At 38.9% G+C, this 25,162-nt stretch overlaps 2 protein-coding genes across 8 annotated transcripts in view; one reads left to right on the top strand and one right to left on the bottom strand.

The window, feature by feature from the left end:
• The window catches only part of CAPS2 (calcyphosine 2), a 57,276-nt gene extending 54,091 nt beyond the window's left edge, over window positions 1-3,185 (bottom strand). For 6 of the 7 annotated variants that reach the window (XR_007153844.1, XM_047865838.1, XM_047865840.1 and 3 more), the window contains exon 1: window positions 2,778-3,185. The gene's annotated coding sequence lies outside the window, so the exon portion shown is untranslated. Of the gene's footprint in view, window positions 1-2,422; window positions 2,518-2,777 lie in introns of all 7 variants that reach the window. The other variant, XM_047865836.1, reaches the window with a different exon arrangement.
• A 7,495-nt stretch (window positions 3,186-10,680) lies between these two features.
• Window positions 10,681-25,162, top strand: part of GLIPR1L1 (GLIPR1 like 1) — a 35,729-nt gene continuing 21,247 nt past the window's right edge. Inside the window, 1 exon segment of the mRNA XM_047865847.1 lies at window positions 10,681-10,883. Coding sequence (XP_047721803.1) covers window positions 10,707-10,883 — 177 coding nt within the window. The 5' untranslated portion in view covers window positions 10,681-10,706.

Raw genomic sequence — 25,162 nt, forward strand, 5'->3', positions numbered from 1 at the left:
ACAGGTAAAACGCACGTAAGAAAATATTGAAAATCATCAACTTGCAAAGTTGTACAAAACCAAAATCCTCAGTCACCCAAATTTTGAATATTTTATTTCACACTTCAACCTTGATCATACTGAGGATATGTTGTTTAACAATTCATACTTTTTCTACTATTAGACTTGGATTTATTTTAATAGTAATTTAATTTTTAAGGAAAGATGGCATGGCATAGTGCCAGCATAGAGTTATATAGACTGATATTAAAATCCTCATTTTTTTGATACTTTCCCATAATGTAAGCTTGGGTAAGAATTTAACCTTTCCGAGCCAATATTTCTAATTTGTAAAATGCGTTTAATGTTACCACATTTCTCATCTTCCTATGTATATGGAATATGGTTATTCAATTCGTGGTAGCCATCATTATTATTATCAAAATGTAGTTTTACTGCAATGAAATCCTCTTACTGAGATATCCCAGTTCTTCACTAATTTATCTATATGGCTCCTTTTACCCCATTTCCATAGTCCCCTCCCCTAGGACCCCATGACCTAAGGCTAGATTTCTACTGTTAAGAGTAAAATCAGGAAGACTTATTAACCAACAGCAGACATATTCTGAAAACATCACAATATTGGGTTTGATAATAATTTGGCTTTTTTTTCCTGAGCTATCTTTCACAAATAAGCAACTTTCTTATTTTTTTTTACTATATTTTTTTTTATTTTATTTTTTATGAAATTTATTGACAAATTGGTTTCCATACAACACCCAGTGCTCATCCCAAAAGGTGCCCTCCTCAATACCCATCACCCACCCTCTCCTCCCTCCCACCCCCCATCAACCCTCAGTTTGTTCTCAGTTTTTAACAGTCTCTTATGCTTTGGCTCTCTCCCATTCTAACCTCTTTTTTTTTTTTTTCCTTCCCCTCCCCCATGGGTTCCTGTTAAGTTTCTCAGGATCCACATAAGAGTGAAACCATATGGTATCTGTCTTTCTCTGTATGGCTTATTTCACTTAGCATCACACTCTCCAGTTCCATCCACGTTAAGCAACTTTCTTAAAGTTGTTATTGCTTTGGTGGGGGGAAAGAAGGCTGTTGTTTGCTTTTAACCACATCACAAAAGCTGTTGTATTTGCCATGATGATTGGCAACCAACAAACCCAAGTTAAAACAGAGAAGCTGAGCAATCAGCTAAGTGATTTTTTCCACACACCACCCACACAATTATCTATACCTGAGAAACCATTACAGCCATTTCAAATCACTACAGGTCACGTTACATCGCCATAATTCATTTGCAAATAACAAAAACAACAAAATTTAAATACTCTTTCCAGGACTTCCTACTCCCTGTATTTCCCTAGGCTTAACACTCATTAGCTTTGACTGTAATTAACTCTTTTCGTGTCTCTAATAAACTGTCAAGACCATGAAGCTGGATTTCATGTCCTTAATATAGGAGATACATAATAAATATTAATTTAGTCAATAAATTAATGCATAGTCAAATACCTGTTCACATTTTAAACATATTCTTAGTTTCCCTTCTCTGCACATAAATGACATGATCACATGCTACATATACTGTTCTGCAAACAATAGATATGGTATTCAAAGCACGAGTGGTAATCATTATTTTTCACGCTATACTGTAAGCCTCACAAAGGCAAGGACTATGGTTTTGCTCACCTTGTATCTCAGCACTTAGCAGAAAGCCTAGAAAACAGTAGGAACTTAACAACTATTTGCCGAATAGGTGAATTCAGTCAATTCACATGTGCGTTATTTCAGACCTTGGCAGCATACAAACGGTTCATTCAGATATCACAGGAGTAGGAAAGGGCAGTGCCATCATACAGGGAACACTCCAGGATCTACAGAATTGGAGCAGTCAGGCTCCTGACACCTCTGTCAAAGAATCTTAAGATTTGGACAGGCCTGCAGAGATGAAATAGCTCAATCTTCTGATTTCCAAACTGAGGAATCAGTGACCCAAAAAAGGGGGATTTTACTTTGCCAAGTTATTTGTCAGTTATTACTGAGCATGAATTTATACCAGTTTCAGATCTCTTTCTAACACTACCCCCTTGCTGGTGGTACAGGTCAGAAGAAAGAGAGGAGAATTAGCTAGAGACTCAAGAACACCAGAAACCTAAACCTGGTGGCAAAAGAATTTCAAATAAATGGCCTGTGAGCCGATCTTTGGAATGCACACCAAAGTCTGTCCATGTCAGACGGGAATACTCAGTTGGGGTATGTTGGGGAGGAGAGGTGGCAGGAGGCAGGCAAAAGTACTTCTGAATGGCTCTGTCTCCATCCGGACTGCCGCAAGTCAAGAGATATTATACCTGGCACGTCATGAATGTTGTTAACAAACAGATCCAAGTCTTACCACATTATCTTTAGTGCCACCAAAAAGAACAGAACTCACCTCCCACTCTTCTCATTTCTCAAGGATAATTATTTCCAATTGCAATTATCACCATTTCCCTCTTGGTTAGTGATATTAGTGACTATAATTTGCTTCTACCAAATCAGAGCATAATGGAAAGCGAAGAATAAATTGGTCAAATCCATCCCATAATCAAGGAGAGAAGAAAAAGATGAAAAGATTTAGTATTTAATCTCCATGCAAGTGAGGACCAAGTTTATCTTGGAGCCCAGGTGATAAGAAAGTATCTGAATGAACCTGGCGTCATTCTTAAGTTCAAACAGTAAATGTCGGTACACCCCTCCCCCCCAACACACACACACAAAGGTTAAGATTATGCATTAACGCAAAGTACCTGAACTAATGCTCCGCCCTCTTCCTATCGGAGTTTCAAGGACTGGGGTGTGACACCAGCCAACGACAGCCAACCTGAATTGACCCAACAAGATAGGTAAAGAGCAGGTCCAGAGTGGGAAGGATGGCAAAGGTATGTATCAACGGGGCGATTCCATCGAGAACTCCCCCGAGACAGCTGAGACAAGCTGGAAAGGCACAGCTCCCAGTACACTCTGCCAAGCCCAGGCCCGCGTCTGCAGGTTGCCTAGCAACTGGCGTCCCCTTGCTGGGCCTCCAAACCCTTTCTCAAATGCAAGGAAAAGATGATCGGCCCAAATCCCTTGCTCCTTCCACGCCACCTCTTGCCCTATACTGAGTGGGGTATTTCCTCGGCCAACCCGGCCAGCGAAGCAAGCGACCCGCGGAGGTACTTGCCGGAGCGAGCTGCTGAAATCCTGTGGGGGCCTCCGAGTCTCATCCGGGGACCAGTTCCAGGGTGCCTCTAAATCCCGGCGGGGAAGTGGAAGAGGATTCACTTATATATGGGCTTCTCAGGCGCAGAGACGGGACCAAAGCCCAGCCGGGATCCACCACGGGTGTTGTATATAATTCTTTTAAGTGAGTTCTCTTTAACAAATTTTATACGGCCTCTGGCAGGAGTTCAGATCCTAGAGAGATATTATGAGGGGAAAAAATTATGTTATAATGCCCGCTGTCAAGGAACTTGCAATTATTTATTTTTTTATTTAAAAAAATTTTTTTTAATGTTTATTTGAAAGAGACAGCGACAGACAGAGCATGAGCAGGGGAGGGGCAGAGAGAGAGCAAGACACAGAATCTGAAGTAGGCTCCAGGCTCTGAGCTTGCAAGCGCAGAGCCTGACATGGGGCTGGAACTCACGAACCGAGAGATCAAGACCTGAGCCAAAGTCGGCGCTTAAGGACTGAGCCTCGCAGGCGTCCCAGAACTTGCAATTATTTAAAAAGACAAGACGCAATATAGTATTATAGAGAGATATATACATACAGGTACATAGATATTTGGATATAGGGAGATATAAATTAAAATACCGATACAGGGGCGCCTGGGTGGCTCAGTCGGTTGAGCGTCCGACTTCGGCTCAGGTCACGATCTCGGGGTCCGCGAGTTCGAGCCCCGCTTCGGGCTCTGGGCTGATGGCTCAGAGCCTGGATCCTGCTTCCGATTTTGTGTCTCCCTCTCTCTCTGCCCCTCCCCCGTTCATGCTGTGTCTCTCTCTGTCTCAAAAATAAATAAACGTTAAAAAAAAGAAATTTAAAATACCGATACAATGGAAAGGGAACAAAACTAGGAATCAGGAAATTTTCATTTATTTTTTGCTCTGCACACAATGTCTATGGGCATCAACCCTTCATCAATAAAAGGAAAGTTCTGGTTTGAGAGATTTGTCGGGTTCCAAGCAAGGTATGCCCACGGAGTGGTCCAATAATAAAACTGACCTAAAGAAATGACCAAAGCAGGCAGTTTTTATATTTTTGGATGCAAAGAGACAATAAATCTGAAGAATTGACAAAACAAAGAACAAAGAAAGCTGAATTATGGGAGTTCAGTAAATTATTCTAAACAGATTGCTCTGGGGTAGTAAATTAATAAAAAGTAACAAGGGTTGTTTACATACCCTTCTAGGCTCTTAATTTCTTCTCTGGGGATAAGGATGTCACCTTACATCCTGGTATAGGAACAGTACCTTTCACATGGGAGGTTTATTTCTTGCTTAGAGGAGACAAAGCAGGGAGAAGGTCAGAGTGCTCTCTTGCATTCACTACTTAAGTAACTTTTATTTAAAATAAGCAATATAACAAAGTTGCACATTTTGGGGTGGCCTGCCTTTGGCCCCTACATATAAACTGTACTTTTTTGCCAATTTTCAAAACAGTTCCTCACAAAAGTTCTGTTGCTATTACAGACAGTTAATTTCCTTATACACAAAACAATACTACATTAACCATATGTTATACTATGTTAACCATATGTTATACTATGTTATTGACAGATCCAAAGTAACCTGCATTTGAAGGTCAGCAAACAACCACTGAATACCTACTATCTGCAAATATATTCAGTGTTAGAAAAAGTAAAGTCGATAAGCCAACCTAGTATTGCCTTTTAAATTGAGTCTAAAATACTTATTGAGCCTCTAGTATGTATATGATGAATAAGATAGCTTAAAATTGTATACATTATTAGAAAGTTAAGGAGTGCTCATTTCCTCATTAATTCAGTCAATTAACATTTATTGAGGGCATGTGGGTTCAGTAGCTGCTCTAGGTGCTATAGATATAGAAATAAAGCAAATAAAACCACTGTTTCAGTGAAGGTTAAAATCTGAGGCGATAAACATTAAATAAATAAAGACTATCATCGCAGGTAGCAATTAATGTGATAAAGAAAAATATAAACACTGATAAACACTGGGATAAATACTGATAGATAGAAGTTGTAGGATCATGTATGGCTTCATTGAGGGGAATTTTGCAGACAAAAGTAACAGCAAGTGCAAAATGCTTGTGGGTAGAGCATCCTTGCCAAGCTGATGGATGTGGCTGAAGCCAAGGGAGCCAGTGGAGAATGTAGAATAGGGGGCAGAGATTAGCCATGGTCAGATTATGTAGTGCCTTTTGAACCAAACCTAGGAATTTGGATTTTATAAATGTGACAGGAAGTCATTAGGGGGTTTTGAAAAGAGGGGAGGCTGTGATACTATGATTTATGGTAAGAAATATATATTTGATCTTCCTCCAGGTTTCTGGCACAGAGTTCCTAAAACCCTTGGAATTTTCTTAAATGGTGAGTACAAGGAAACTTCTTTTGTTATGGTGATGACATGACTCTTGGAAAGCACCTAAGAATGGAGGGCAGTTGCCAATGAAGCCGACCATGTGATTAGAGTTGGAAGTTTCCATCCCACCCTCAGGCCTTCTAAAAGGGGACAGGGGCTACCAGTTGAATTAATCATCCAAGTCCAAGGAGTTTATCAATCATGGCTCTGTGGTGAAGCCTCCATAAGTACCTAAAAGAAGGTTCCCAGAGCACTCTGCTTCCAGAGTGCAACATAGAAATTCTGCCTGAGTTTCTAACCTTCAGACTCAAGACTCCAACATCAACTCTTATCTGAATCTTCAGCTTGTCAGCTTGCCTTAAAGATTTTAGGCTTTTCAGCCCCCACAATTGTATGAGCCAATTTCTTTAAAATCTATGGGTGTACATGTGTGTGTAAAAGGGAGTGGGTGGGAATATATGTCTATTAGTTCTGTTTCTCTGGTAACCCTGACTAATAGGGGAAAAGAGAAAGTAATAAGATATAGGAACATGAGGTAATTTAATGACAGACAATTCCTTCTAATTGGAGTACTTCATAAAAGGAACTAATGATTGGAATCTTATAGGATTCATTTATTAATTTGTTCATTGAATATGGAACTCTGTTGAGATGCTGGGGATACAGTAGTAAAAATAATACTAATAAGCAATCCCTGCCTTATGGGGCTTACATTCAATTGAGGGGAGAAGTGATAATCTAAATAAGTAAGTTACATATGATATGAGGATAAGGGTTATGGGGAAATAAAGGCAGAAAAAAAACAATAGGAAGTGATAGGTGTAGGATGGGTAATGTAAAATACCACTGTGAGGTATTTTGAAAAGATGAAATTTGAGAAAATACTTGAAAGAGGTTATAAACAAGTCATGTAGCTTTCTGGGGGAAAGGGTTCTAGGCAAAAGAAATGAGCAAGTGCCCTGAGGCATCAGTTCCTTCCGCTCTTTTAAGGAATAACAAGGGGGCCCAAGTATCAGAGGAGTGAAAAGGAAGGGAACAGAAGCTGGAGGTGAGATCATAAAAGGGTCTCCTTGTTTAAGGCCTTGAAGGCTACAGAGAGTGATGTGGTTTTGGAGTGGTGGGGTCTGGAGCCCAAGCCAAGAAGGAATTCTTGACTTTATTTTTTTTAAGTTTTTTTTTTTTAAGTTTTTTTTTTTAACGTTTATTTATTATTGAGAGACAGAGAGACACAGAGCATGAGCAGGGGAGGGGCCGAGAGATGGAGAGACACAGAATCTGAAGTAGGCTCTAGGCTCTGAGCTGTCAGCACAGAGCCTGACGCTGGGGCTCAAACTCACAAACTGCGAGATCGTGACCTGAGCCAAAGTCGGACACTCAACCGACAGAGCCACCCAGGCGCCCCATCTTCATTTTATTTTACTTTTTAATTTTTTTTTAACGTTTATTTATTTTTGAGAGAGACAGAGACAGAATGCGAATGGGTTGGGACAGAGAGAAGAGGGAGACACAGAATCTGAAACAGGCTCCAGGCTCTGAGCTGTCAGCACAGAGCCCGATGCGGGGCTCAAACTCACGAGCTGCGAGATCATGACCTGAGCTGAAGTCGGATGCTCAACTGACTGAGCCACCCAGGCACCCCAATTTTATTAAAGTACCAAGACAGGACCAGTGAGCAGAAAGAGCTGGACTGGGGTTGTGAGGAGTGACTGATTATATACTTGGGAGTTGGGAGAGGTGAAGGCAAGGAGAAGTTTCCAAAAGGACATTCATACGCTAAGAGGACTCAAAAGATACTGGAAGCCTAGCTATTGTCAAGCTTAAGTGTTTTGTTTTGTTTTGTTTTCTCTAGCAAACCATGAACAATAAGATAATAAGGAGTTCCTGGAGAAATGTTATACTCTGCCTATCTCAAGTATTTGTCAATGGGCTGCAGGTTATAAAGAAATTTAATTTTCCAACCATTTCCTTTTTGCCTTTGTTCCCCACATCAAGAGGAGTTGTGATGGGTAGGGTGGGTGATGTTAGGGCTCCAGGAAACTGAGTCTATAGGTTTCTGGAGGCTAGGCTATTGATAAGATTGCCTTTTTCTTATAATTTACTAAGATATTTGTAAACTGATGGGGACTCTTGTGCTACATGAACACGATCTCTATCAGTTCTGTTGGTTTTTCCCTTTCCTTGCTTCTTGGGCATCCAGGAGTACCTGAGGAATGTCCCACATTTCCCACCTGGGGGAGGTGGGGGGGGGGGGGGAGTTGGTGGTGGGATTGTGGGACGTCAGCTTGCCTTATGCTCCCTCATCTGTGAGGATAGCCGGTGAGGATTTTGCTTTGAGTGCCATGGGAAGCCATCAGTTGGAAGGTTTTGAACAGAGTGATCTGACTTATATTAGTAGGATCACTTTGGATGCTGTGTTGAGACTTAGTATTTAAATATTGGAATATGAAGATAAATATACATAGAGACAATAGAATGAAGTCCTAGAAATGCTGAGAAAATTGTTTTCCCTCTACTGGTCTGGTATTTTTTTTTTTTAATAGTTTTGTTGTTGTTGTTGTTGTTGTTGTTGTTTTTTTTTTTTACTGTTTAACATGTATGTATCACTTAATAAAGTCAAAATCAGTCCATATTTCTACCCTTCTTCCAGGAATACAAGGACTTTAGAATAATTCAACTATAACCACTGAGCTCTCCCATCTTCCACATGATTTTTGCCAAGTATTATAGTTCTACCCTGTACTTAAACTCCTTCCTTGAACGCTCTTCCTCCAGTAGCCACACACTTCCCTCTTGCATCCCCTTCAAGTATTTGCTCAAAAGTCACCTTCTCAAAGACATCCACACTGATCACTCTATTTGAAATCAAACGTGCCACCCTCATCTCCACCCCAGTGCTCCCAAATTCTTTAGCCTGATTTGTATCTTTTCTATCCATATCATCAGGGTGTTTTTCTTAATCATAGAATTTATTATGCTCACCATTTATTCCCTGTGTCCCTTCACTAGAATTCCAAAAAAACCAGATTGCTTTGTTTTGTTTCCTGTGTTGTAAGCCCAAATACCAGGAAGGATGCTTAGAACATAGTAGACACTGAAAGTACTTAAGTATGCTCAAGACTATATACAATCACTCTGACTGCTGTCTGGAGAATAAACCATGGGAGGTTAGGAAGCAGGAGCAGGAAGGTCCACCAGGAAGCCATTGCAATTATCCATGCAATCAAGGAGTGCCCTTTCAAATGCTGAATGGTAGTCAAGTTCTGAAAATACACAGACAAAGACAACAAAATTTGTCAAGGGACCCAAACCTCCAAAGTTTGGGGCCTGAGCGGTCAGAAGGATAAAACCGTCATTAACTGTGATAGGGAAGATTGTGGAGGGACCCGTTTTAGGGTGTGGGATGTAAGAAGTTCAGTTTGGACTGTGTAAGTAATGCTAGCCACATATATTGCAATTCTCCATCAGCAGAGACAGATGAGAAATATTGTCTCTCCTGCTAGGTAAAATTTCCATTAGGATCCTTGTATTTTCCCCCATTTTATAATTTAATTTTCTGCTTTTTTTAAGATTTTATTTTTAAGTAATCTCTACACCCAATATGGGGCTTGAACTCACGACCCTGAGATTCATTGACTGAGCCAGCCAGGCACCCCCTAATGTTTAACTTTTTACTTAAAAAAAAAGTTTATTTTTCAGAGAAAGAGAGAGAGAGAGTGCAAGCAGGGGAGGCATAGAGAGAAGGGGACAGAGGATTCAAAGCAACTCCGTGCTGACAGCAGTGAGCCCAATGTGGCATATGAACCCACGAACCGCAAGACCATGACCCAAGCCGAAGTCACTCTACCGACTGAGCCACCCAGGCACCCCTACTTTTTACTTATTAAAAATGGTTACTGGGCACTTGGGTGGCTCAGTCAGTTAAGCATCCGACTTCGGCTCAGGTCATGAACTCACGGCTCCTGAGTTTGAGCCCCGAGTGGGACCCTTTGCTGACAGCTCAGAGCCTACATCCTGCTTTGGATTCTGTGTCTCTGTCTCTCTCTCTCTGCTCCTCCCTGCTCATGCTCTGCCCCTCTCAAATAAACATTAAAAAAAAAATTTTTTTTTTAATGGTAACTAGTTGCATCAAAGATTTTTTTAGTGGCAAGATTTATTGACTAGAATAGTCAGTAGATATAAATATGTATTTACTTGAATTAAATGGCACTGTAAACAACCTCAAATCATCAAATAAAGATATTTATTTGAACACAGAAATACTGGAAAATGTCACCAAAAAATGCTGGTTTATTATTGAATAACAAATGAAGTTGATTTACATTTCAATATAGGTAAAATAAGCAACCAAATGTATTCTGTCTTAGTCGTTAACATGCCAACTAAAGTGGTCCTTTATCTGAAGTTTACTAGTAACCAAACCATAGGTCTGTTTCAAACTCAAATATCAAGAATGTAAGATTTTGTCAAGAGGAACTGCTTAGCCACACCTCTCTATCTTTATCTTTCTAGGTGGTCAGTCTCCAAATGAGAAAACAAAGGCAAATTTTTGAATTATTAAATGTTTGACCAAGTAATAATTTAGGATCATACTATGTGGAGTACACAAAATGCCCATTCTTGAGTTATTACCAGTTTCTGGAGATATGGGCAGTATGACACTGCAGTTAATTTAAAACAGTAAAAAAAAGCTACATATGAAAACCGAGGCTATGTAACTAATATATAGGGTTTTGTGCCGGCCTGGTCCACTGTCAGCATATAATACGGTTGTCTTTTTACATAACACCATGTCGCCAACATGTTGCAATCTGGATTGCAGTTCAGGAGCTCTCCCCAGTGATTCTGGATTGGGTCCTCAGCGTCCTGGATGGTTAAAACCACGCACCAGAGGGCCACCCAAGGCTTTCTCTTGTAGCGCAGCGCTTTGACGCGTGCTACCTGCTGCCTGTCCTGCCTCGGGTTCTGGCGCAGCCCTCTCGGGGGGGCAACCAGCCGAGCATCCCCGCGCTGAGCTCGAGCTTGTGCAGGAGGATGGAGCCAGCCCGGAGAGTGGTCCCCACGGGATCGCGGAGGACTGGCTGGCCGAGCCGTTACTGGTCCACGCAGTCAGAGCGTCTTGTGCATTCCGCTATGGTTCTGAGGAAGAAACTGAGTTGCTTATGGACGCTAGGTCTCTGTCTGGTAGCCAGTAAATCGTCTGCCAAAGTTCCCTCCATCACAGACACGAATTTTAAAGACAGCAGCGTCAAGGCGCACAACGACATGCGCGGCAAAGTCTGGCCCCCCGCGGCCGACATGAAACACATGGTGAGAAAGAACCCCGGGCTGGGATCTTATTTCTCTGGTTCATCCTAAGGTAACTGGCGGATAAATATGATGCAGCCATTTGTATGAATTCAGTCTGGACTTTCAGCGTGCACTTAAGAATCACATCTTGGCCAGGCTATCATCCTTCAGGGGGGGTGATAGGCGTGGACGAGAAGGGAAAACTTAAACCTGTATCTTGCCCAGGCTTAGCTCCCTTTAGTGGGGGGCGGGGGGGGGGGAGAGGAAGGATTGGGGGGTAGGGAGGATAGGGGAATGGAGGGTGGGGGTGGAGGATGAAGGGTGGGGAGTCAGGAAGGATGGTGTTTGGGAGTTGCTTGGTCTTCATCGCTAAGGCGTAATAGACGTACTTCCGCAACTTCGCACAGGTTTCCCCACCCCGTCCCCTTATTTTGGCTAGCACTCCCCAAACTGCATAACTGGGATACTACGGATAAAAGAAAGAACACAGGGATCGAGATTCTCTTGATCTCTTATTATGAACTCAAGGATGAAACAGCAGTACATGTGTAGTATTCATCTTTAAGAAATGTTCTACAAGGATGTGAATAATGAAATCAGCATTTGAGCAATATCAGATTGTCATTTCCATGAAAAATAGAATGTGAAGTTTAACTCCAAAAACATTGAACTGATGGTGTCTTTTGTAGACCTTCATCATATAGACATTAAGGCAAAAAGAGTACTCTGTTGAAGAATGAGCATCAAGAACATTGGACTATTAAAATAATTCATAGAATTTACAGTTTTTAAACGAATGTCTGACTATAAATTTTCTTGCATGTAGATGTCATTATGAAACTATGAATATAAATGTTGACAGCATAGTTTTGCTATTATACTATGCAGGTATAGCTACATTGTAAAACATATCTATTTCAGCTTTGTTCCTTTCTATCCAACAGAAAATAAAATGGAAATAGGGGCACCTGGTGGCTCAGTCGATTAAGTGGCCAGCTTCTCTGGTGATGATCTCGCGGTCCGTGGGTACAAGCCCCACGTTGGGCTCTGTGCTGACAGCTCAGTCTTGAGCCTGCTGTGGATTCTATGTCTCCCTCTCTCTCTGCCCTTCCCCTGCTCATGCCTCTCTCTCTCTCTCTCTTAAAAGTAAATAAACATTAAAAAAAATTTTTTTTAAATAGGTACATAAAATGGAAGTATTATAAGATCACATTCAGCAAATAGCACAATTTAAAACTGCACTATTCTGCTACATGGGAAAGAATTTTTTGAGGGGGAAGAGGTTTCAAATAGGTTTGGGAAACACTGGACTGGATTAAACAACAATAAACTGATCTCTTTAATACAGAACTATTAAAATATTTTAATATGTAATATGTACTTTAATCTCTAATAAATTAGGGTGGTCAATGACATGGATTTGCTATACAGTATTTCCTCCACACTTATTTGAATATATATTTTTAAGGACTATCTTATGTCATTAAGATGGTATTTATATATATGTGTATATGTTTACATATATGTGCATTCTATATAAACACACACATATATATGCTTTGGTTTCCAAAGGAAATAATAAAAAGATATACATAAAATTAGTTTAAATTTAAATAGTTAGCTAAAGGCAAGAGGGAAGAAAGGAATAGGGTGGAGAAGACGTGAATGGAAACCAGCCTTCTTTGCATTTACTTTGTTTTATGTTTGAGTTTGTAGACAGGTAACCGTTTTTGTTATTTAACCCTTTACATTTTCTGGTGCTCTTTATTTCTTTGTTTAAGAAAAAATTTTTTTAATGTTTATTTATGTTTGAGAGAGAGAAAGCAGAGTGTGAGCAGGGGTGGGGAGGGAGAGAGAGAGAGAGGGAGACACAGAACCCAAAGCAGGCTCCAGGCTCTGAGCTGTCAGCACAGAGTCTGACGCAGGGCTCAAACTCACAAACCTCGAGATCATGACCTGAGCCGAAGTCGGACGCTCAATCGACTGAGCTACCCAGGTGCCCCTCATTTCGTTGTTTAGATCCATATTTCCACTTGGTATCATTTTCCTTCTGCTTAAGGGACATAAACATTTCTTATGCTTCAGTCTGTTGGTTTTTAATCGTATCAGCTTTTTATGTTATAAAAGTCTTTATTTCTCCTTATATTTTTCTCTATTAGGCGATTGCATTAACTGTATATTTTTTCCAGTCGAATGAGAAATAATTGGCATACATCACAGTATAAACTTAAGGCATATAGCATGAGGGTTTGCTTTACATATATTGTGAAATGAATGACACAATAGGTTCAGCTAATGTCCATTTTCTCATACAGGTACAGTTTATAAAAAGAAGGGGCGCTTGGGTGGTGCAGTCAGTTAAGCATCTGACTTTGACATAGGTCATGATCTCATGGTTCTCGGGTTCGAGCTCCGCATTGGGCTCCGTGCAGACAGCTCAGAGCCTGGAGCCTGCCTCGGATTCTGTGTCTCCCTCTCTCTCTGCCCCTCCCCAGCTCGCACTCTGTCTCCATCTCTCCCTCTCTCTCTCTCAAAAATAAATAAACGTTAAAAATAATTAAAAAAAAAAAAGAAGAAGAAAGGATAAAAATTTCTCCTTGTGATGAGAACTCATAGGATTTACTCTCTTAACTTTCCTATATATCATACAGCAGTGTTAGCTATAGTCATCGTGATGTGATGTGGGCCAGGAGCAAATAGTGAAGAAAGAATTCTTGAGACGTTTTCAGTGCAAAAACGTGTTTCTATTAAAGCATGGGGACAGGACCCATGGGCAGAAAGAGCAGGGATAGGATTGTAAAGGCAATTGATTATACACGTCTAAGCTGGGGGGAGCGGTGGGGGGGGGGGGTCGGTGGTAAAGACAAAGGAAATTTCCAAAAGGATTTTCATATGTTAAAGATTTCCGGGATCCTGGAGATCTGGCTATTGTCAAGCTAAAATTGTTTCTTGCCTCTGGCAAAGCATTAATATTAAGACAATTGTGAGTTCTTAGAGGAAAGTCCTGCTCTGTCTCAAGTATTTGTTGATGGGCTGCAAGTTGTAAGGTAATTTAAATTTAGCTACATTTCTTTTGCCTTTGTTCTCATCAATCATGTACATTATATGGATAGTACTTTCTCATCTTATAACCGGAAGTTTGCATCTTTTGACAACTCTCTATCTCCTTAATTTTTGCTAGATATTATCATTGTGTGTAGGATTCTAAGCTTAACTTTAAAGATGTTGCTGCACCATCTTCTTTCACATTATTTGTGATGAGAAATCTGCTGGATCATTCTCTTGGTTCCCATATACATCATATGTACTTTTCCTTTGGCTGATTTTAAGAATTTCTCTTCATCCTTGGTTTTGAGCAATTTGATGTGCCCTAGTGTCACATTGTTCATGTTTCCTAGGGTTCATTGAACTTTTTGTATCTGCAGATTTTAATTAAAACAGAAAAATTTTACGCATTATCTATTAAAATATTAGAGGCTCCAATTACACGTACATTATACCATTTGAAGTTTCCCACAGTTCACTGATGCTCTTTTCATTATTGTTTTTTCTCATTCTTGCTTTTTCTACTAACTTTAACACTTGTGTCAGTTCTGTTTGGATTTCCATTGATTGATTTTTCTGCTCATTTTGGCCTGTATTTTCTTGCATCTCTCTATGCAGATAATTTCTTATCAGGTACCAGATATTGCTAATTTTACCTTGTTGGGTGATGGTTATTTTTGTATTTCTATAAATATTCTGGATTTTTTTTCCTGGCATGCATTCATGTTACTTGGCATTTTGACCCATTTTAGACTCGTTTTTAAGATTTGTTGGGCTGCACAAAGCTGTAGTTTAGACTAGGATAAATATCCCCCACAATTAAGCCAAGATCCTTCTGAGTACTCTACATAATTCCCAAGATTATGAGGTTTTTCCAGTCTGGCTAGTGAAAAAAGGCACTATTCCCAGGACTGGGTGAGCATTAGGTAATATTTCCCTTATCTTTTTGAGTGATTCATTCCCTGGTCTTGGGTAAGTTCCTCATATGCATGTGCTAATCACTACTCTGCCAAATATCCAAGCAGGACCCTTTGAACATCTTTGGAGTTCTCTCTCTATGCAAGTCTCTCTTACCTGGTACTCCTTTATAGCCTGAAAATTCTCTCAAGGCAGTAGGCTGAAGTTTAGCTTATTGGTCTCCCTTTCAGGGAGCACTGGTCTTTCTTTGCTTGATGTTATGTGTGCCGACACCTGTTGTTTCATATATTTTATTTTTATTGTTTCAAGTGGGAAAGTAAATCTAGTCCTGTTATTCCATCTTGGGCAGAAGCAGAAGTGCTAACTATTGGCTGGGACTTTAATAGGAGTTTCTCCAGTCTTCCACTACTGAATCATCAAGGAAAACTAAGCACCTCATTTCTCATATCAATTTCTATATTTATCAGGAAATGATAGACTATTGTATTGTGTTAACAATTGAAACCTGAAAGCTCACAGGCATTTTTTTCCCCATTTTTTTTATTGACATGACACTGTAGTTAAGTATACAACATGATTCAATATATGTGTACTGTGAAATGATTACCACAAATTGAGTTAATGTCCATCACCTCACATAGTTACAATTTCTTTTTCTTGTAATGAGAATGTTTAGGATCTAATAGCTTAGCCACTTCAAATATACAATGCAGTATGGTTGCATATAGTCACAACATCATGCTTTACTGTACATCCCCCAGAACTTATTTACCTTAAAACTGGAAGTTTTCACCTTTTGACCTCCTTCACCAATTTCACCCACCCCCCCATATCCATAAACCACCAATATATTGTCTGTATGTATGAGTTTGTTTTTTTAGATTCCAAATGTAAGTAAGATCCTACAGTATTTGTTTTTTCATTGTCTGGCTCGTTTCACTCAGCATAATTCTTTAAACAATATAGGTTTAGTATCTCACTCACACAAAGTCCAATACTGGTTGGACCACTCTCCACATCACTTCTTCGTGCAGTGCCATGGGCTGATTTTATTTTGGTTCCATCATGCCAACATATGTTTTTCAGAGTCACCATTGAGAAAGCTAGAGGGCTGTACAGGTATTTTTATAATCAGACCTGGAGGTGATATATGTCATTCCCACTCAGGTCCCTCTGGCCAGAATTAGTCTGATGACCCTAGCATGCTTGCATTAACTATCACTAGCACAGACTACTTTTATGGTCATCAGATATTTACTTATTCCTTCCATCCCATAAACAGAATAAGTTCAAGGCCTCCTCCAAAGGATAAGCCCAATATCCTGTTTAGTTACTGAATCAGAATCTAATATCTCTGAGTAGAATGCAACAACCCAACGAAGTCAGTTGTGAACACTCTTGGCCTAGTGCCTCTATCTGTCCTCCACACAAACAATATTCAAAGGCAATGCAAGACAAGATAACCATAACAAACACTTCTACTGAGAAAGTGGAAGAATAGGAACCACACAGCAATCGTTGGTTCAGAATGATTATGAAATCTTTAGATAGTAGACAGTATTCATACCTAATATACTGGAGGTCAGAAAAGTTTTTTTGATTAAGGAAGTAGGAGTTCCCTTGTCCATTGTTTTCTGTGGTATCTATCTTCTCCCTCTAAAATGTTCTTCCTTATTCATCATCCTCCTTGGCGAAAATGAATTGGGCATTGGGAAATATACCATCTTTAAGCCATAACCGTTATGCCCAGAATTTGTGATCCCCAAAGACCACCAGGGAGCCGAGTCCGATGCAAAAGCAAAAAGAGCCTTTATTTGAGCTAGCTCGAACTCAATCTCCTACCTGCACCGACACAGCGGTGAGATACCAGAGAGAGAGAGCGAGTTTCAAAAGGACAAAGGTTTTATTGCGGCCTAGGGGCAGTTGGTGAGATAATGGCTGTGGCCTCAGTTGATTGGCTGGGGAAGGGTCGTGGCCTTGGCCAATTGGCTGGGGAAGGGTCGGAGTCCTGTTATTCAAGGGGAGGAGACATGGTTGGCCGGCATAGGTCCGCCCCTTCAATAACCTTCTCAGATTGCTTTCTGCCCATGGAAGTTTAAGATCCAAGGTATTCATAGGCTTTTTTCGTAACAAGTTTACAATATCTTTGGGAATACATCTGTCTCAAAAAATCTGAAAGTCTTTCAGCGATATGCCCCCAATCAATTCCAAATACCAATACCCACACTTAAAGTACCAATTGGAGAAATTTTCAAGTCTTTCTTTGTTTTCTCATTTTGGTGCTTTTCTTGTTCACCTTAATGCCAGTTATCTTGAAATATGACTTTTGGGGAAATGGGTACATCCTCATCTGTTCATTTGCTAAGGACCTTTTAATCACTTAAGAAGATATCCTTGGAGTCACATTCTTCATCTCCTCTTTGTCCTAATCGCACGAAAGTTTTATGACATTAGTCTCTCAAAGTCTTTTTAAGATCTCATATCTTATTATATGCTATATAGAAGCAGTTCTTTTCCATGCCTCAAAAGCCCCACACTTCTTGACTCTAGCTTTCATTTCTTTCTCCAAGCTGGCCATTTTTTTACTCTTAAAATATCGTGTTGAACCCATACCGCAACCAACAACCACTATTTTGTTTTCCAATCTCTGCTTAGAGCTTCAAGTTCAGTGAACTCATGATTCTGAGTTATAGATCACATTTTTTCAGATGTTTTGGCCCTGAATAACATGGATTGCTGTTATTCCTGCCTCTGACATAAGTTTCCTCACTGCTTGCCAGCTAACTGTTAAATTCCCCACACGGTTCAGGCAAGCTTACCACCAACATTTGTGGGCTAAAGGAAGAATAAAAATGGAAACCTACATATAATCTCATTGTTTGCTCAGTAATTCAATCTTTATTTAGTAAAGAATGTATGGTTTCAAGGATTTCACCTACCTTGCACAGATTTGGATTTAATCAGAATAATTTTGCTCATTTTCATTTATATAATCAGTAACTAAATTTTTACTTCTTCTGAAATAATCAAAACTATTAAAATTAAAAGGCAAAGTTTAATGGGTGAATAACGATTTTAAGTATTGAAATTTTTTTTGGAAAATTCAAGTCTTGTATATTTGTATAAATATAAAATTCACCATTCTGGTGATCATGTCCATCTAGTGGCCAATGTAAAGAACTGATGTCATGCTTCACTTAGGTAACATACAGATCTACATTTACCCCTACTTAACAGTGATGGAAATTGTTACCATTGAAAAATGTCTTCCTTACCCCAAAAATGGGAATATGAAGAGAGAAGGAAGGAAATAGATCTTCAGTAGTTCTGCTAAACAATATTATATTATGTAAGATTCCACTGCTTTCATGTTGCTTTAAAAGATTTGACAAGTTGATCTTTTCTCTTACCTAAGACTTAACATAGTTAAAATCTTCCCTGGACTCTGAAGCAGTGTCTGTCTCTTACATCATCAGCAACAATATTCACAAACTATTTTACCATTCACATATAAATGCCTTTTGTTTTAAAAACATGTCGGTGTTGTGGGTCACACTGAACATGTGGTAAGGTTAGAATGAGAAGAATCTTTCATTTTATAATACCCTGTGTGTGTGTGTGTGTGTGTGTGTGTGTGTGTGTAATATGTGATGTCCTATAAAATCTGGGCCCACAACAGGAATCCTTCCTACTTAGGTCTCAGGGTGGTTTAAGTTTAGATTTTTATTATGGCTTCACTCTACTTTGAGTAGTAAGTTTTATGAAGCTAGTCTAGGCTGTCCTATAAAATAGACCCTGAAATTTTAGTGGCTTAACAATTTAATTCCTTAGTGGCACAAGTTGGAGAGAAGGTGAATTGGATTCAACCTCTCTTGCTGAGACAAGACCCTGGGTCCCTTGCTGGGACCCTTACCCGGGTTAGCTCATTTACCTGCAATATTACCAGAGATCCCAAAGTCATTCATTGGATAATTGCTTTACCAATGTGAAGAATAACTATCTATTGATTCTCTTGCTATTATAAAGTAAGAGGTTATTTTTTTCTCATTTCTTCCCTTTTTTTGTTGAATTAATATGGCATTTATAGTCAGACCACTGTTCTTATTAATTGCAGATCTTATTAATTGCATTTCTTATTAATTGCAGATCTTTATCCTAGAGGCAACTAGTAGTAACACAAATAAAATTTAAGATAAGTGTTTGTGAGGTTGTAAAGAAATTGGAAACACTGTACATGGTTAGTGGGCATATAAAATGTGCTGCAGTTCTGGAAAACAGTATGAAGATTGCTTAATAAATTATAGTAGAGCTACCCTAAGATCCAGAAATCCCACTTCTGAGTGTATATCCAAAAAATTGAAATCAAGATCTTGAAGAGATATCTGCACTTCCATGATCACTGTAGTACTATTCACAATAGCCAAGATATAGAAACAACCCAAGGGTCCATCAATAGATGAATGGAAAAGGAAAATGTGGTATATACATGCAATGGGATATTATTCGGCCATAAAAAAGGAAAGTCCTGGGGTGCCTGGGTGGCTTAGTCAGTTAAGCGTCTCACTCTTGATTTGAGACTCAAGTCATGATCTCATCATTCGTGGGTTTGAGCCTCATGTTGGGCTCTGCGCTGACAATGCTGGGGTTGGCGGTGAGGTGGTTGAGGTATTGGGGAATTGTTATTCAAAGGGTATAAAGTTTCAGTTATGTTAGTTGAATAGGTTCTAGAAATCTGCCATATAGCATAGTGTCTATAGTTAGCAATATAGTATGGGGCACTTCAAAACTTGTGAAGAAGGTAACTCTCGTGTTAAATATTCTTACATATTTTATGTAAGTAGCACACTGCAACATCCAGGCATTCTCCCACCCTCAACTCTATGCACAATATACTGTTTCTTGCCATAGCACTAGTAGAAGCATCATGTTTATATAAGCATATTTTTAAAAAGATAGTGTGGGAACTCTCCATATGAAACTATTATAATTCTCTTTGTTTTTAGTTTATATTTGGAAGAATCTCTTAGTAGGTTTTCTTATTCTTCCTTGTGTAGAGGAGCTTCTGTGATATGGATGGACTTCATAATATGAGGGTTTGTGGTCAGGAGAGCTTGCAGAGTGTACTGGAGTTAAGGCTAGGCAGAAAACAGGTGATCGGGCTTTTTAAAATTTGTGTCTACAAGCATGTCAAAGTCTTACAAGTTAAGGCAGAATATTAATAAAAATTTTCCCATAGAACTAGAGACTTAGTAGCAATTTAGTTTTAGGTGAAAGCATTACCAGATCTAAGGTGTCATTAAAATTTTTTTTAATGTTTATTTATTTCTGAGACAGAGAGAGACAGAGCATGAGTGGAGAGGGCCAGAGAGAGAGGGAGACACAGAATCTGAAGCAGGCTCCAGCCTCCGAGCTGTCAGCACAGAGACCAATGTGGGGCTGGAACTCAGGGACCATGAGATCATGACCTGAACCGAAGTCTGACGCTTAACTGACTGAGCCACCCAGGCGCCCCTTTTAAAATATTTTTTTAGAAAGATTTTTAATTATGCTGTTCAATCAGGGGAAAAAATGGGCCTCAAAGAGTCCCTGAGAATTCCAAAATGCAACTAGATTTTTGCAGTTATACATATACCTAGATAATTACAATTTATACACATACTATGCATGTTTGAACTGGCTTGCAATACATGTTTTAAATGCATATAATTCCTTTGCCATCAGATATTAATTCCTGTTCTTTCAAAGCTGTTGTGTTCACCATTTGTGTGTGTGTGTATATATATATATATATATATGTATTTTTTTTAATATAATTTATTGTCAAATTCGTTTCCATACAACACCCAGTCCTCATCCCAAACCATTTGTGTATTAAGACTAGGTCTTAATTAGAATGATAGAATAATTTTCACTTGTACCATACTTTGGGTAGGGGATGACTTGATACAAGTTATTCTACATTAGAACTAGGTTTTAACTGATATATTTTCTTTAAAAATATATACCAGATTTAAGCTGGTCTTTTCTTTTTTTTTTCCTTTTCTTTTAAAATGGAGAAACCTCTCAATGATTCAGGTAAAAGACAAGGATTTTCACAGGCATAAGAGGAGATAAAGCTTTCCAGAGTTTATAGCCAAACTGAAATATCTCGGAAAAGGAATGAATTGGTTTCTAGCAAGGAATATAAGTGAGAAGGCCTGGCTTGAAAACATTTGTTTGCTATTGCCTATTTATTGTTTGTTTGATTCTGTAATTACATCTGTCTTATAGTGGCTGTGAGAAAAATAGAGGCTCTGTCCTTGTGGTATCTTGCCTCTTTCAAGTATGTATAATTTTTGGTGAAGGGTGGTATATGAGAACTCATCACTCAGTCTAGTCATTTTTTCAGAAGAGTAAATTATGATCTGTCCTCTGAGAACTGCTGAAGTCTCTCTTGGCTACTGTAAACAAACTTTTTCACTTAACAATTTTTGTAGTTTGAAGGAATATGAGTGATTAAAGTGTCAAGAAATGTAGGAAGTTAACCAATGAAATTAGTAGTATGAATTTAAATCTACAATCTTAAAGTGAAAATGAAATGTCATTTATTTATTACCATTAAATTACCCTAATTGTAATGTTTAGTCCTCACATTGACAAGGGGATTAAAAATGTGATCTTAAACATTCTGGGGACTCCTTTGCCCCTATTGTTATACAAAAAACAAAAAGCAAAAAACCTGGGGTCTTTGTTCCAAAAGATAGGTGAATCATCTTAAGTAATCAAGTCAATAATCATTATTATCCTTCCAAACTAGTTACTATTGAGATGCCAATATCATTACCCTTCCGGGTTTGGACATGCTCCCAACACAGTCCAATGACACAGAAATACTGATGGAGGCTGGGAGAACCATGTTAGATATTCTACTTTCCAAAGGCCACCATGCTACCATCTGAAATCTTGTTGTATGCTCAAGGCATGTAATACTGGCAGTAGCCTTTAATTTTAGCTCCTTTTTTGTTTTTAAGTTTATTTATTTATTTTGAGAGGAAGGAGTGCTGGAGAGGGGTAGAAAGAGAGGGAGGGGGAGAGAGAGAACCCCAAGCAGACTCCACACTGTCAGTGCAGAGGCTGATGCAGGGCTCAGTCCCAGGAACTGTGAGGTCATGTCCTGAGCCCACATCAAGAGTTGGAGTCTTAACTGACTGAGCCACCAAGGCACCCCTTTATTTTTAGCTACTTAAGCTTTCTGGCATGCCAAAAATCTTGAGGCAAAGAATTACAGAATGTCTGTCTACCTACTTCGAATGCCTTTTTGGAATTATGGAGATAGGAATGGAACATACAATGAGCAAAAAACTTAAGAAATCATCTTACCAACAAGATGGAGTATATCCATGTGCACTATCCTTCCCATTAAATATAGATAAAAACCTCATATTATATATGACATATACATGACATATTTTTTAATGTTTTTTAAATCTTTATTTTTGAGAGAGAGAGAGAGACAGAGACAGAGAGAGAGAAACTGTGAGTGGGGGAGGGGCAGAGGAAGAGGGAGACACAGAATCCAAAGCAGGCTCCAGGCTCTGAGGTCTCAGCACAGAGTCCAATGTGGGGCTCAAACCCCCAAACTACAAGATTATGGCCTGAGCTGAAGTTGGATGCTTAACTGACTGAGCCACCCAGGTGCCCCTAGAAGACTCTTAAAGTTGGAGAGATAAAAAAGCAAAGTAGCCAGAGACTCCAGACTCAAGAAATGACACAAAGTGAGCTCCATGTATTTCCTCTTTGACTCCTGTATATATTGGACTGGATATGACAGAAGCCTGAGTCCCAGAAATGCCAATGGATACAGAAAATAAAAGCCTCAAGAAAAGTCTGCTCTCTCTTGACAAAGAAAAAGGGCAACCTAGTCAGGAAGAAAGGTTTCTTTTTTCTTTTCTTTTCTTTGATAACCATCTGACTTCGGACAAATAACATGGGGATGGGGAGGGGAAGCAACAATCCTCCTATCTTTTTTAGCAAAGGCTAAGTGGAGAGCCTAGACTATCATCCTTGACCGAGGCTAGTAAGGGACCCCTCCCACCTCCTCTCTACCAGTGTTGTGTCAGAGGAGGCTTCTTGCCCTCATGAGGCAATAATATGGTGTCCCTTCCCTCCCAGCCAGGATGGTATCTGAAGAGGCCAATTATGGAACCTGGACTTTCACTACCACACAGAAGTAATGAAGTGTCCCTCATAACCACCTCCCCATGATGCTAGTGGAGGCTGAGTAGGGAGCTTAGATTTTCATCCTACCTGGTAATAAAAAGGCAACCCTTACTCTCCCAGTGGGATGATGATGTCAGCAAAAGCAAAAGGGGAACCTGGATATCCATCTCCTTCCAGTAATAACAAGGTATCCCTCCTACAGGGTTAGTAAGAGTGGGGAGTCTGGACTTTCACCCACCAATCAAGTGATAAAGAGGTGGTGTCCCTTTTCCCCCACTGGAGCAGTTTTAGTGAAGACCTGCGAAAACAGGATGATTTAATAAAACCTAGAGTCTCATAACATATAATTCAAAAAGTTAAGCACACAATGAAAAATCGCTCATCATACCAAGAACCAGAAAAATCTCAATATGAATAAGAAAAGACAACAGACGCCAATACCCAGATGACAGAGACATAAGAATTATCTCACAAGAATTTTAAAGGGCTCATCATAAAAATGCTTCAAAGAGGAATTATAAAAATGCTTAAAACAAATGAAAAAATAGAAAGTATCAGCAAAGAAATGGAAATTATAAAGAATATTTAAATGGACATTTTACAACTGAAAAATATAATAACCAAAATAAAAAATTCACTGGATGGGTACCTGCTGGCTCAGTCAGTAGAGCATAAGACTCTTGATCTTGGGGTCATGAGTTTGAGCCCCATGTTGGGTGTAGAGATTACTTAAAAAAAACTTACTGGATGGGCTCAACAGTTGAATGAAAATGACAAAAGAAAAAAAATCAGTAAACTTGAAGATAGAACAATAGAAATTACAAAATCTGAACAACAGAGAGAAAATGGACCAAAGGGAAAAAGTGTACAGGTAGGGATCTATAAAGCAAGAACAAAATATCTATGTGTGTCATTGGAGTCTCAAAAGGAATAGAGAAAGATAGGGAGGGGGAGAAAAAAACATCTTAAGAAATAATGGCTGAGAACTTCCAAAATTTGGGTACAAACATGGACATAAATCTGAATGAGGCCCAAATGTGATGAACTCAAAGAAGTTCATGCCAAGATACATCATAATCAAATTTTAGAAAATTTAAGACAAGGAAAAATGTTTAAAGCAGTGGGAAAAAAGCAATGTATTACCTAATGGAAAACAACAATTTCAAGGTCATCAAACTTCTAATCCAAATCCATGGAGGCCCAAAGGAAGTGGCACAACATTTTCAATTTCAATTTCAATTTCAAAGAATAGTCAACCAAGAATCCTACCCAGAGGGAGAATATACTTCAGGAATGAAGGTGAAATTAAAACACTCTCAGATTCAGGAGAACTAAGATAATTTGTTATAAGCAGACCCACTCTAAAAGAATAGCTAAGGAAATTCTTCAAACACTAAGATAATGATGAAACAAGACTCTTGGACCATCAGGAGTGAAGAAAAAAGCAAAAAGTAAAAGTATGGGTAAATATAAGAAACTATTTTTCCTTAATGTTTTCTAAATTATGTTAGACAGTTGAAGCAAAAATTATAATATTGTTTGATATGGTTCTTAAGGCATTTAGAAAAAATATTTAAGACAGTTATAGTATTGGTGGACTGAGTGGTGAAGGAACCTAAATGGAAGTAATATTTCTACACTTCACTCAAACTGGTAAAATGCTGACACCAGTAGTTTGTGACGAGTTACATAAGTTATGTAATATCTAAAGCAACCTCTAAAAATTACATATATATATATATATATATATATATATACACACACACACACATACTAAAAAGAAGTATGTATAAATCAAAGTGGAATTCTAAAAAATGTTCAAATAGTTCACAAGAAGGCAGGAAAAGTGAAACAAGTGAATGAAAAACAATGGGGCCAAATAAAAAATAAACAATAAAATGGTAAACTTATGCTTTAACTTATCAATAAGTACATTAAATGTAAAATAGTCCAAATACATCAACTAAAAAACAGATTATCAGAATGGGTTTTTAAAAATGTGAGCCAACAATATGCTATAACCAAGAAAGTCACTTCAAATATAATGATTTGGATAGGTGGAAAGCAAAAGGTTAGAGAAAGACATGTCATATAAATAATAATCAAAAGAAAGCATGAGTGGCTTTATAGGGGCGTCT

This window comes from Prionailurus viverrinus, chromosome B4, assembly GCF_022837055.1.
Source record: "Prionailurus viverrinus isolate Anna chromosome B4, UM_Priviv_1.0, whole genome shotgun sequence".
NCBI classification, from domain to species: domain Eukaryota; kingdom Metazoa; phylum Chordata; class Mammalia; order Carnivora; family Felidae; genus Prionailurus; species Prionailurus viverrinus.